Raw genomic sequence first — 13988 nt, forward strand, 5'->3', positions numbered from 1 at the left:
GCCATAGAAAAAAAAACAAAACTGGCATCAACGTCAATTAAAGTAGACACAACAGAGGATTATATAAAATGTATCTTAGTCTGCAGACGTTCTTCACAAAACCTACGATCATTATCTTTTTTTGCTCCTTTTCTTTTTAGGCCATTATGTAGCTTTGTGGTATTTTTGTTGATTTCCAAAGTGTCGCTTTCTATGTTTGCCAGTTACTTATTGTATATAGCCACGCGCTGTGGGAAACTATGTCGGAACACGGGTGTGTACATAAACCTCATGTCATTTCACTAAGCCATTCACAACAACACAATCTGCGGCTTACATTACAAAACCTTACCAGACCACTTACATGTAATGTGCTGAAAGACAGAAACTCTGCGAAACTCTGGTCTACAAGATGAACAACTTACAACTGAAAATACCGCTGCAACACAGCCAAAAAACAACCTTCTCCAATTTACAAACTGCTTAAGGTACAATATATAGAAAACTAGAAAAAATCTTGGGATAAAGAAATTACTCTACAGCAAGGCCTGTTCATTGTGAAACTAACCCAAAGACAACACCAAAAACAAGACCAAAATCATACAATAAACTACAGAAAAAACTCCTAGCAATTAAAAGACGTTTGTACACTTACCGTTGCAGTTGCTGATTCAGCTGCGCTTTTTCTGGCATACTCCATTGCATCTTTTGCTGTTTGAAACTTGTTCAAAAAGTCCTGAGAGATGAGGAACATCACTAATCATAACTTCACTAAAAGGTTTTTCTAGTCAAAGCAGCAGCAGTAGTAGTAGCAGTAGCAGTAGAAGTAGTGGCAGCGGCAGTGGTAGTGGTAGTGGTAGTGGTAGTGGTAGTGGTAGTGGTAGTGGTAGTGGTAGTGGTAGTGGTAGTGGTAGTGGTAGTGGTAGTGGTAGTGGCAGCGGCAGTGGTAGTGGTAGTGGTAGTGTGCCCTTGCTTTTATTATGGATTGCAACTTAAAGTTGCTTGGGCATGAAACCAAAGTTCACCCTTACTGCTGGCTATAAAATACTTCTTGCCAGGCTTCAAATTTGGTACTGCTCAAGCTAATACCTTACTGTACCAGTTTGAAAAAAAGGATGATTTAAGCCTAATAAATTAAAAAAAACTATATTGATTGCGACCTTTGGCAAAAAGATCATGTTAGTATTTTTCTTTGTATCTTTCTTTTGCACAGTTCTTCCTTAAATATCTTTATACATGCCGGGAGATTCATCCACAGTAAAAAATTCGTTTTATCTTAGTATCACTGAGACAATATGAAAGATCTATTTTTTTTAAAACAAGGAGTCTAAATTCTTCAAAATGTATTATCCATTTCCACGCCTGCAATAATGATTCACATAACAAGAAGAGAGCAAAATTAAAAGCATTTTTCAGTAACATGGTTTTATACTGCAGGTAAACACAGTACCAAATAATTAGTTTACCCTGATTAAAGACGGATGGTGTAAAGTGCAGGTTGCAGGCCATTGTTTTACATAAATGAAACAATGCAATGCAATGCAATGCAAAAATGCAAATCTTAGGCTTAAAGTGCAACTATGATCAAAAAATCACTTCCTTTTTTCTTCATATTTTGAAACTGTAATTGCTCAACGCTTGACTGGCAAAATTTTGAGCTTTGAATTTTATCCAAAGGTTGTTTACTTTCAGTGTACGTTTTTTGACTTCACGGTCCACCATTACTCCAGTTCCAAACTGACCGACTAGACCTCAGTGAGTTTGGATCTAGGGAAAGTGACATAATTTTCTCACTAGCTTAAAATTTCAGCGTGTAAACGCAGCTTATTATACATGCAAAGCACGAGTTTAAAGGTCTGAAACTCCTGTGCTGCATATTAATTCAGCCGCGTACACACGCATTGCATTCTTTAACTTTTGAGTCTTTGATGTCATTTTCTCCTCGATCCAGCTCTCACAAGATTTTAAAGTTGGTAATGGTCGACAATTAAATAAGAAAATTATGGTTAAAATAAACAGATGTCTTTTTGAAATCATGGGTTAAAACGTAGGTCACTTACTGTTTAGTTAACATTGTTTTGAGATCCAAATAAAAATAAAATTATTTTTTTGGGTCATAGAAGCACTTTAATTATCATCTAAAGCATAGTTTTTAGGCATAATGTTAGCATTTTTAGCATAACGTTTGGGTTGTTTCAGGTATGGTGAAACAATGACCTGCAGCCTGCATTTTACAGTCGACCCCCCAAATTAAAGGCATCTTTCAACATTCTGCTGTGATCAAAGTAGCCGACAGAGCCCCTTAAACCAAGAGATGCTCACCACAAGATGCATGACAAATTTGGTGAGGAAGACAACTCTGATGCATCCAATTGTCATCTGAAATCTGACATCTACAGCTTCCATGTTCCTAAACTGGCTTCCGGATGTTGCATCATTGTAAGCAACAACCTGAAAAATACATAAAGAAGAAAGCCTGTTGAATGTTTAATAACATGAAATAAAAATTATGAAATAAAAAAAGATAACTTCATTCACAATACAGTTCCTTCATGTAAACAACTGCTCTTTGTACAAACCTGAAGACTAAAAACCTCCTGGTTCGCAATGGACACTATCTTCGGATACAAAGTTCCCGGGGTAGAATCTATCACTGACAAATCTTTCATTCTAGAAATTTTAAAAAAGGTGACACACACAACTCTACATTGACCACAGAAAGGAAAGGAACTTAATTTAAGTGCCTAATCTTCTAGCGCTGGAGCACAAATTGGGGACATAGTAAATTGAAATTAACAAATTAAGGACGGTGCCTACTATTATTATTGCGCATATGTTCTGCTTATCTCGAGATACTCCGATTTCCTATGGGTGGAGCTTATTAACAGAGGGATATTTTATGCGGAGAAAGCAGAACTTAACAAGTGCTCTTGGTATCCAAATAGAAAATTTGGGGGTAACCACGCATTTTTTCAGAGATATAAAGCTTTAATTTGGAAAAGAACGCCAGATATTGCTTTGTATTTTAAAACTTTTTACAAATATTGTTAATTAATTATCTTCAAAAAATGTGTGGTTACCGCCAATTTTCTTTTTTGGATTTCAATAACACTTGTTAAGGTGGCTTTTCCTGCATATTCAGTAAACCACGCAAAAATAGAAATGTACCTTTGAATTAGTAGGCACCGTCCTTAACGCAAATCAAATCAAATGTTGCTTTTTTAGGAGGAGAAAACCCGGAGTACCCGGAGAAAAACATCTCAGTGCAGAGTAGAGAACCAACAAACTCAACCCACATATGACGCCGAGTCTGGGCATTGAACCCGGGCCACATTGGTGAATGGCAAGTGCTCTCACCACTGCGCCATCCAATCAACTTAACATGCTTTCATTTCATGTACATGTAAGCGTAATGCAATAATTCGATCTTGTCAACAGAAATAGCGCTTAATTTAAATTAAACTGTATTTTACCTGTGGACAAAACGCAGTTCGATCGGAGTGAGAATCTGGAAGAGGATTCTCTTGTAACTTCGCTTTCTCTGGATAAGCAACTGTTAACCAATCAGGATCAAGCAATCATGCCCCCTTGATTACCAAAATTGCCCCCGTGATTAAGAAAAACATGCCCTCTGTCTCAGCCAATGAGCATTCAGTAATTTTGCCCGGAATATGATAAACACGTTAATCATCCAGCCCTAGTAGTTCAAAGGCCAGATAACTTTATCCAGTGGATAAGTCACTAATCCACAGTATAAAATATACTTCACGTTAAACGGTAGCCAAGATTTTCTTACACAGATAGTGATACGCTTATGGTGTGCATATTCACAGTTACAAGGGCAAATACTGAAATCCTTGCAGAGATTAAAACTGCCAGACGGTGACTTATCCAATGGAACAACTGGGGCCTATTCAATAATCATAATAAGTAAAATGCAATATGCCCAAGTGAGATGATAATGCACAGCATTAGAACCGTGCCTATGTAATGAAGAGTATTCCTTGGTGATTGTTACAGCCCACATCATCAAAATATACCTGGCAGTAACTTCTGTTGCACTGTTCTTGACTACACAGTAAGCAGATAAGCCTAAACAAAAACAAGAAGGTCCTGTTAAACAGAATCGGATAAGTTTTAAAACACAGAAAAACATTGTCAACTAAAAAGTCTGGGTTTTTTATATGAGATCAATACATGTACTATGGATTGTCTTTCACCTCACTGGTATTCTTTCCTTGCCTTATGCTCGTTTCAAATCCATGTTGAATAAACACTAAAATAACCGAATTGGCACGCTCATTTGCGACGCCCTTGTTTACTCTTCAAACATTTGTGTTTTCTCAAGTCCATGGAGCTAAAAAAAACATACAATCGGCTTTTTCCTTTTGAGAGCATCACATCTGAGGCTGCCAGGTACCTGTAACTAACAAGTCTTGTTTTCCTTGGAAAAGTCAAGCAGTGGAAACTACCATACTCAATTAAGAACTAATTTACTAAGCAAATCCAAGGTGAAGTCCTTTTTCCTTTAATCAGGAATAAATAATTATGTATCCTACCTCCAATAATGATGTGACTTAATTCACCCACTGTGGAGGTGACAGTGACACCAATTCCTCCAAGTTTTGCAGTGACTTTCACCTGTACCTCCTCTCCATTATTTTCCTTCTTTCTAATTTGCCTTGCATCAGTGAGTGGAGCATCTGTACTATCTTGGACTTGTTCTTTCGAGGCATTATCAGTGGTGTGTGGACTATCTTCACTGAAAAACGGAAAAAAAAATTGACAATTTTGCAATTAAGTACAAGATCAATGAACAAAATGATACATCAAATGAATCATATGTTGAACTGCAGATATGAAATCAAGCGAAGATATGATCCTCCCAGTTATGAACACAATTTTAAGCAATTGCGTAGAGAAGCCTGAAAAATATCAAAATACTTTCGTTCGTTGATTCATTCCTCACGGGAAATTTTGAACCCACGAATGACCAGCTCCCAGCATCAGTGGTTTCATAGGTCAGTTGGTTAGAGCGTTGCACAGGCATTGCAAGGTCATTGGTTCAAACCCTGTTGACGTCCTGAATTTTTCTGGCTTCTCTACGCAATTGCTAAAAATTGTGTTCTGCGAGGCTCATAGCTTCACTTTATAAGTACAAGATACAGACAAGAGAGAGTTACATGTAAGTTCATTGGAAACCCTCACGAAAGAAGTACTCAGGCATAAAATAATATGTAAATGTAACAGCATATGTTTTACGAACAAATGGATTAACCGTGGAAACCACAGCCTGAACTTGGTACAGAGATAATAAAAACACAGAAACAATGTGAAATTATTTAATATTGATGAATACCACATGAAAAGGAGAGTGATTTAAGAGAGTGGTTTGTAAAATGAACATAACAGAAGAAAGAGACATCTTACTATGATAAGGACTAAGAAAAGAAGTCTAGTGACTCCTACATATGGAGCATGACAGAATAAGGTAGTAATTGCTGGTGAATCAATATGTTGTGGCTTTGTGTTAATTGTCTGCTTCGAATGCGTTCATTTTGTCCTTTGAGGAGTCTAAAAGCTGTCAAAACACCCTCTACCTAAACTACAGTACCATCTCAATAACAAGTAAACGGCACCTGGGAGGCAACATCTTTGTTGACAGATCGATAATATTTAGCAGAGCTTCTTGGTGCAGTTCAACTCGCAATGAAGAGAATTCGATATCGATCGACTGCTGGGTGGAATTGAATCTTGACTTGTATTCTGGATGGTCTGATTCAACCTTAGGTAGATAAAAAGGAAATGTTTGAGCTTACATTCTCAAGCAGAACGTAAAAAAAAACACCCAGCAAAACAGTTTGTTTTCAATCACCTTCACATATTTCAGCGACAACAGCTCTGCTCCATCAGGAGTTTCCACAAGATATAGAGGATCTCCACCATGCCCATAGGTCATCTCCTTTACAGCCATGGATCCCAGAGATGCACTAACTGTAAGATCCCAAGGATGCATAAGGATATTTGTACCCAAGCCAGTGATGGACAGTTCAAGCCAAGGTGACAATTCTTCTGTCTCAGCCACAGTGCTGACATCAACTAAAATCTGAAATTGAGAGTAACGAGTACCTTTTAAACCTATACCATCGCTGATTCTACACGTAATGATTATGGCATAAAAAATCCCTTAGGCTTCTCTATTAAGTCATCAACTTAATGCTCACTTGCTTCTTCCATAAGGGATAGCACAGTTTGCATGGGAGCTCCTATAAACTTTGCACCCTATCCTACCAGGCTAGCTTTTGTATCTATTTGCTGTTATAAACATTATGTTTAACAGGCAGTGTAACCCATAACCTGGTTAACAGTCCTTGAAAATGATCCTAAATGGTCCACTTGCTGGTATAAACCATTTTTACCATAACTACACAAGAATCTTGCCATTCATATCATGAGATTATCTATAATCATAGTTAACCAATGGATGATTGCCTAGCACATGCGCATTTGAGTCATTGCTGCAGACTGAGGCTTGCCCTTGCAATTTGCTTTAAGTAACTTTGTGGTCTGTTTCCCCCCTCCCACCTTCCCCTTGGATTTGTGGACGGACCATCTCATCATGTTCTTTATTCTCCACTAAGATCTCAGTGTGACAGGTGCAGCGGGGAAGTGACCCATGGGAGGTTTCCTCGGTTATAAGTGCCCTTTGTTTGCCTTTTGCCCACAATCATCAATTTTTCTTATTGCCTGCATTGCTCTCAATTGACACCTACCCTCAACTAAATATTGCTTAGCAGCAAGTTAAATAAACAACATCATCATCAGTGTCCCCTTTAACCCTTCCTCCTACAAGGAAGATGTACAGATTTTACTCTGTCTAATGCTGGATGATTTGACTCGTTAATGGGGGCTGGATTAGGGGTGAAACGGTTAAATACGAAAAGAAAAGAAAAGAAGTGTTTATTCATCAAGTAAACCTTCTGTTCAATTTTCTTTCTTCAAATGTCTTGCACCACAAAAATAACCAGTGGACATCACTGATGACACTGAATGAATGGAAGCTAAATTCACCAACCTGTTCTATTGCAAAGTCAAGAGAAACTTTTACTTGCTTTGCCATGGCTTCTTTAGCATCCTGCTTAGCTTTCTCCAAGTGGGACCCACTGATAAAAGAGCAAACAAGTGATCTCACAGAACTTTCAGATTGAATCAGTTTACCAACCTCACTTGAAAAAAAGTTTTGGCAGAAATTTATTTGAGAGAGAGAAGAAACCTTACCTATTCAAGGCTGAAAATACTTGAATGTCTCTGTTTTGGTCTTAAGCTCTAACCCTAACCCTAACCCTTAAGCGGGAGGTGCGGTGGCCCCATGGTTAGTGCCCTCGACTGCAGATTGCGTGGTCCGGGTTTGGGTCCTGGCCGGGGACATTGCATTGTGTTCTTGGGCAAGATGCTTTACTCTCACAGTGCCTCTCTCTCCACTCAGGTGTATAAATGGGTACTGGCGAAAATGCCAGGGGTAACCCTGCGATGGACTGGTATCCCATCCAGGGGGGAGTAGAAATACTCCTAGTTGCTTCATGCTACATAAACCGGGATAAGCTCTAGCCTTATGGGCCACTTGGCTCTTAAGCAGAGTTTACTGTTTGCCTCTATCACCCTTAAGCTCATTGAGTTTACTGATTGACCAGTCAATGATAAAAAATCAATTGGATTTAAGTTATACCTTGTGGGAGTTTCTGGTGGAGTTATGAACATTTCCGCTTCCTCTTCCACAAATTTCTCTTCTGATTTTACCTCAAGTACATCAAAATTGCCGACATCAGATTGTGCCTTAGCATTGTACCAACGACCTTCAATGGGAATATCCTGGATAAATGTAACATATACTGTTTTCATATGACAAATACATGAACTACCGGTATTTTTTTTTGAGAGCCAACACTTACTGTAACCTTTTTTTCATTATTGCTACCACAAGCACCCTACAACACTAAAAAGGCCCTTTGTGTTTTATTTTCTACACCTTGTACCTTAATTGTTTTCCCTCCAGATGATACTTATAACAAATCAGGTATCCTGTAAAATTTCAAGCGTGCAAAGTGCATCACAGCGAGCACCAGTGAGCACCGGTGGCTCAGTTGGTTGAGCACCGGGCTGTTACGTGGGAGGTCGTGTGTTCAACTCTGGCCGGACCAACACTCGGGGTCTTTAAATAACTGAGGAGAAAGTGCTGCCTTTGTAACTACATCTGCAAATGGTTAGACTCTCTAGTCTTCTCGGATAAGGACAATAAGCCGGAGGTCCCGTCTCACAACCCTTGTTCATTAACTCTGTGGGACGTTAAAGATCCCACACACTATTCGAAAAGAGTAGGGGACAGTGTTCCCGGTGTTGTGGTCTGACCTTTGTATTACAGAGGGCCATGTGTTAGAAAACTCTTTACTGGGTTAATTATGTATTACCCTCTCAAAATAAAGAACATTGTATTGTATTGTATTGTATTGTATTGTATTGAGCAAAATTTGGAAAATGTTGAAGAAAAAGACCGGTAATGTCAATTAAAATCATTAAAAGCAAGGCCACTTTCTGTCTAATAAGCCTGCTTAGCTCGCGAAGGGCTTTAGACAAGTAACTAGGAGGGGATCATTATTAAAACAATTCAAGATGTGGTGTACAGAACAGAGATTAAGCAGAAGTGCTATTCTGTAAGTTAATGACTGGTATACGTTGCTCTAATTTGTATATGATGCAGTATATATACAGTGTATAATTATGTAGTATCATATTAATTTAAGGTGCTACACGTAGCCCTGTTTAGAAAAGGTCACAATATTCTCATGCCACTCAAATTCACTTTACGTGTCATCTTCAAATGACACGCAAGGGGCCGGACAACAGAAAACAATAGCACTATACACACCACTGGTATGGCATCTAGTTGATCAACAGCTGAATCTCCCCCTGGTATTGGAATACTATTGACAAGCTGCGAGAAAACATGAAATTTGATGTCAAATGATGGCAAATTAATTTTGCAAAATTTACAGTCAAACCTTGATGATCCCGACTTTTTCTCTGGTCCCAAGTTTTTCATGACCATTACTGACAATCTGTGAGAATGATTTTCCTTCCAGTAAAAATGTTCAAGGGCCAACCGACTCAGATGTGCTTCCTCCCAACAGCAGTGCATAGCACGCAGTTTGGAGCTAAGTGAAATTTTATGTTTGAATGTTTGATCAACTTGTTCTGCATTGCAATATTTCAGTTAGCATAACGAAACAGTTTCAGCATCAGGTTCACAAACCCTATGCAATCCGACTGTTTTGGACATTTTTTCTTAAAGTTATTGACGTTTCTTAATCTTCTGTTTATTTCTCAAGTACTGTTTGGTACAAGAATGAAGCCTCGAGTTGTGCAAGGACTGGATGCCCATAAATTTGAATTAGGAAATGACGTCAGCACAAAAGGATGGCATGGACAAAAAAGAGATTTTTTTCAATCTCTTCAATCGCAGAAAATTTCATTTAGTTGAAAGTCAGTTGAATCGTTTTATTTTGTTGAAGCTGAGAAGTCGCCATTACATTGTTGGTCAAAGGCAAGAAGTTGTCATTACACTGTTCCTTTCATAAAAGATAAATAGGCAATTATTCAACAATAAAATGAGTAAATTTATCAATTCAAATACGTCATCAGCAAGCAGCAGGTCTCAGATGTTTTTAAGAACAAGTTTGCCAATAACTTGGATGCAAATTAAATGAAGGATTGTGGAAAAAATCACTGATGGTTGCCAGTGATGAATAGCAAGATAAAGCTCTTTGTGCCCGGTTTACTTAGCAAAGAATACAATGGTAAGAGTAAAAAAACCGGCCTTCTCTATTCTCTCTTTCATTCATGCAAACATATTTTTCAATTAATAAAAATTGACCTAAATTGACTTGACTTGAACATTGTATGCAGATCACCACATTTCACGACATCAAGCAGCCCTCTTTGATCACTGACTGCTGACCAACTCCAGCTTGTATTGTAACTTTTTTCAAGAAAGCAAAAACCAAAATTACTGTTCAAACCCAGGCACAACTGGTGTGGCAAGGTTATGGTGCTACTGTAAATTAAGGATCTCCTGCTTTGAATCAACTGATAAACTTGCAAGGAATCTTATAAACAACATATGTACAGTACATGTATTGTGCCAGACATCCCAACTCCTTTTGAAGGAAATAGGGAGTATTTTTTAGCGTCATAGGTGACCTGTAATAAGTGACTTGTGGAATGTGACCTGTTTTCTAACCTGACAACACTAAAATGCACTTGTACCCAACCTTAATAATTTGCTGTAGCTTCTTGTCAGACAAACGAACTTTCACAAAAGGAAGGCTGCCAGACAACTTGATTCTGTTGGAAAATACATGTACATTAAAAAAAGTATTGTTGCTTAACCAAACGAGCAAAGAATAATTTATGCCGTTTATGTGTTGCATACACAGCCAATGTATTACACCGTGGGAACAGTCCTTTCTTCTACTAGAATTTCATGTAGGATTCTAAATGACATACATATGAATGGATATGTAAGTATATATGTAAGTAAGGCATTATGATCACGTTCGAATATCACATATTCTTGAACCCAAATTTCATCCCTACGAACGCACTTCATAATAATGATTACTCCTAGTCTTGTAGGAGAAAGAAATGATTGGATTTTTCCAAACTTGGTCACTACTTGAGCAGAAGGGTTTTTTGACATCAGTTACTTTTCCTAAAAGCAAGTCCTTTTGGAGTACAATGGTGACTTTTCTAGGCATGGAATAAGCATGCACATTTTGATGAGTATGTTTACAACTTTCTGGCGGATTTCTGCATAATTTCTTGAAGAAACTTTTTCATACTTCTGTCCTCTGTGAGAAATTCGACTGTGTACTTGGGACAAGATTTGAAACAGTTCCAGTTTTGGAACTACTTTCTTGTTGTTTCCCGTGAAGAGTTTGCCATTACTATAAGCCCATTTTTTTTGAGTTATCATCTGATGCATGTTCCCATTTTGATCGTTGTTTAGGCTCAGATGGATCCTCGTTTCCTGAAAGGCCGACTTGCTTCTCTGTTTTTTCTTTCAAGAAATGTTTGGCCTTGTTGTAAAAATTGGCAGTTTTACGAAAGTTTCAAATATTTTAAATAAATAATAAAGCAATTATTGAATTCGGCTTTCGTAGGATATGATGAATTCTGCAGATCTCGGAGGGTGTTATCCACCTTGGTCTTTGGCCTCGGTGGATATCACATATGTTCCTTTTTAAAATCCATTTTGGTATGGGGTTTTGAACACTCACAGCTCCAGCTGTGGCTCTTGCCTTAAAACCTCCTTTGTCCTATTTTCAGTTGGCTGTTAATACTGAAGGAGGACAAAAATGTGTTGTACTGTTGCTTAGTTTTTTATGCTACTTTAATGGGGACACAGTTTTTCAGTGAGTGGTTAACCCATTGACTCCCAGGGGTTCCCCACTGATGAGTAAAATCGTCTGGCGTTAGACAGATTAAAATGCTCTGGTGTCAGAGAAAAATACTAAGTCTGGCCGGTTTCGGCCGGTTTGGACGTCAAAGGGTTAAATAAAGACTCCTTCAATTCATGTTGTTTATTCAAGTGGATGAGTTGTCCAAAGCATGCCAGTCACACTTGGCTGCTGAATGTGCACCGATATATAAGTTTTCAGAAAGAGATTGCCAAAAGACAACACAACAAACTTAGAATAAACTCACTGTGCAAGCCTTATGTCATCAGGGTTTAATGCTTTTTGAAGCTTCATGTCCATTCCTATTGGATCCAGGATATGTATCTTTGACTTCACTTGTTTCCTTGCAGTTTGCCAATCATCACCTTTTTGGTGTGACACATGCCATCAATGCATGACAATAACATTTTTTAAACTTACAGTTACCAAGTTGGGGCAGGGTGAAAACCCTCATTTGTCAACAACAATGCCTTTTTACCAAGTTGACTATCATGTTCACTTGCCAAACCAAATACACGTGAAGGGAGCCCTTCATATTTTGGTGTTACACTTGAAGTCATTTTCAGCACCAGAACTGATTGAAGGCTGGTTGTAGTCCCAAGGTACAGCGTTTATTGGCAAATACTGTATGTCCTTAATTAATGTTAGTCAAAATGACACAAAAACTATAGAAAAGTTTTCCTTGAACAGAAAACAAACAACTTTGGACTCTGAAATCATTATCTTTGGACACCAGCATGACAATGCACTGACCTGCTTTTGCAATTAGAATCTGAAGATCTTCCAATCTAAAGTCAAACTTGTCATAGCACTTAGACTCTAAATCCTCCATGCTTAGATCCTAAATCCAGAGTGAAATATTAGAAATCTACAGGAGATTACCAAGGACGTCACTGAGGGTGAGGGGCTTGGGATCTGTCCCCTTCCCTGGTTCCTTATTTCTGCATCCCTCGGTTCCCCACCTATAATTATCCTAAATGATCAAAACAAGGCAATTGTGGTTGAAATTACAGTACACGTGAAATGCGACAAATTATTGTAAAAAGGGTTGTTCACCTGAAGCAATGAGATACACTGTAGCAAAAGGAGATTATGCCAATCTTATTATAATCAAACTTACCAACAGCATTTTAGAAAGATGAAAACAATTACTCTAATGTCACAAAAGGACAATGTCACACCACAGGAGATAAACGCTTGGAAAATTAATACCAAAAAAGCAAGAGAAAAACACTATCTTTGTTGACTGACAGTAACAATGGTTTTGTGCCTGTTTTTCTATTTTTTTTATTTTTGAAAAATCAAAGATCAAGTCTTGGGGCAAGTTTAGCTATGGGTGCAGTCAGCAGTCAATAATAATAATAACTTTATTAACAAATTTAAAGAAAAATCTTAAATTTTACAATAGTAATAATCATAAAATAATAAATCATTTAATAAGCATTATAAAAAAAAATTACATTACACGTGTCTTTCTCATTGGTCTTAGCATACTAATTAATAAAATCTATAAAAAGAGAAACTAAAAAAAAACAGAATGAGGGGAAAAAGATTTCGTACTATACTAGACCAGCTAGTAAGCAGAGTTGTATACAATACATCGATTAAGAAAGTCCGGCAAGTCCTCTTTCAATTTCAAAATCAGTCTCATAAATGTTCGTTGCTAGTTTTCTGTTACCCCTGGAGCCTCTCAGGCATAAAAGTGCCCCCCTCAGTAGAGCAAATGAGACTTTTGCCCGGATCCATGACACTGTCGTACTGTAGGTCTCGCCCTTCTTTATGGCCAGAAGCTCCGCAAGTCGGGCGTGGTATCTAGCACACTCTTCTCCCATCCCTCCCGTGGTGCTGAATACTAGGGGCGTGAATTTCCCTTGCTCGACTTCAAGGATCCTTGAAGCATATTTGTGCAGTCAATAATTGTAATAATAATAATAATAATGATAATAATAATAATAATAATAATAATAATAATAATAATGCTTAGATGCCTACTTGACATCAAGCAATGATCGACTCCTTCACTTAGTCCAACGACATGACAAAAAGAAAAAGCTCTATTCTATCCAAAGAGAAGCTGAAAAATACAAACGAGAATTAGACCTTCAGGAGACATCCCCTACATGTGATGAAAGAGCAGTTCTGGAAGCAAAGAAAATCAACGCAACTGCAAAACGCCAAGGCCACCAACAACTGCAGAAAAGATGGGAAGAAAAAGCAATGCATGGTAGATGTCCCTAATGGATTAGAGAAGCCGATGTTGACATGAAGTTGACAAACCGATTGCTCAAATTCAGTGGGCTTAAAGCAGAAACAGAAGGACTAATTAGAGTGGTACAAGACCAAGCTCTCCTTACTAAAACATACCAGCATCACATTATCAAAGATGGCACTGATCCTCATTCGGTACTAGATCCCAGGAAACCATACACCACATTATATCACGTTGCCCAGAACTCGCAAAGACAGAAGATATCCACCGGCTAAATAAGGTGACAA

General features: G+C 38.1%; 1 protein-coding gene across 1 annotated transcript in view; it reads right to left on the reverse strand.

Annotated features, from left to right (window-relative positions):
- LOC137992529 (intermembrane lipid transfer protein VPS13A-like) overlaps nt 1-13988 on the reverse strand; it is a 139218-nt gene that overhangs the window by 76507 nt on the left and 48723 nt on the right. The window contains exons 27-39 of the mRNA XM_068837896.1: nt 12246-12333; nt 11740-11857; nt 10305-10377; nt 8903-8968; nt 7706-7848; nt 7055-7142; nt 5855-6085; nt 5619-5764; nt 4539-4741; nt 4020-4071; nt 2559-2649; nt 2302-2430; nt 635-715 (exon numbers count right to left, since the gene is read on the reverse strand). Coding sequence (XP_068693997.1) covers nt 635-715; nt 2302-2430; nt 2559-2649; nt 4020-4071; nt 4539-4741; nt 5619-5764; nt 5855-6085; nt 7055-7142; nt 7706-7848; nt 8903-8968; nt 10305-10377; nt 11740-11857; nt 12246-12333 — 1509 coding nt within the window. The remainder of the gene's footprint in view (nt 1-634; nt 716-2301; nt 2431-2558; nt 2650-4019; nt 4072-4538; nt 4742-5618; nt 5765-5854; nt 6086-7054; nt 7143-7705; nt 7849-8902; nt 8969-10304; nt 10378-11739; nt 11858-12245; nt 12334-13988) is intronic.

Source organism: Montipora foliosa, chromosome 2, assembly GCF_036669935.1.
Source record: "Montipora foliosa isolate CH-2021 chromosome 2, ASM3666993v2, whole genome shotgun sequence".
Taxonomy (NCBI): domain Eukaryota; kingdom Metazoa; phylum Cnidaria; class Anthozoa; order Scleractinia; family Acroporidae; genus Montipora; species Montipora foliosa.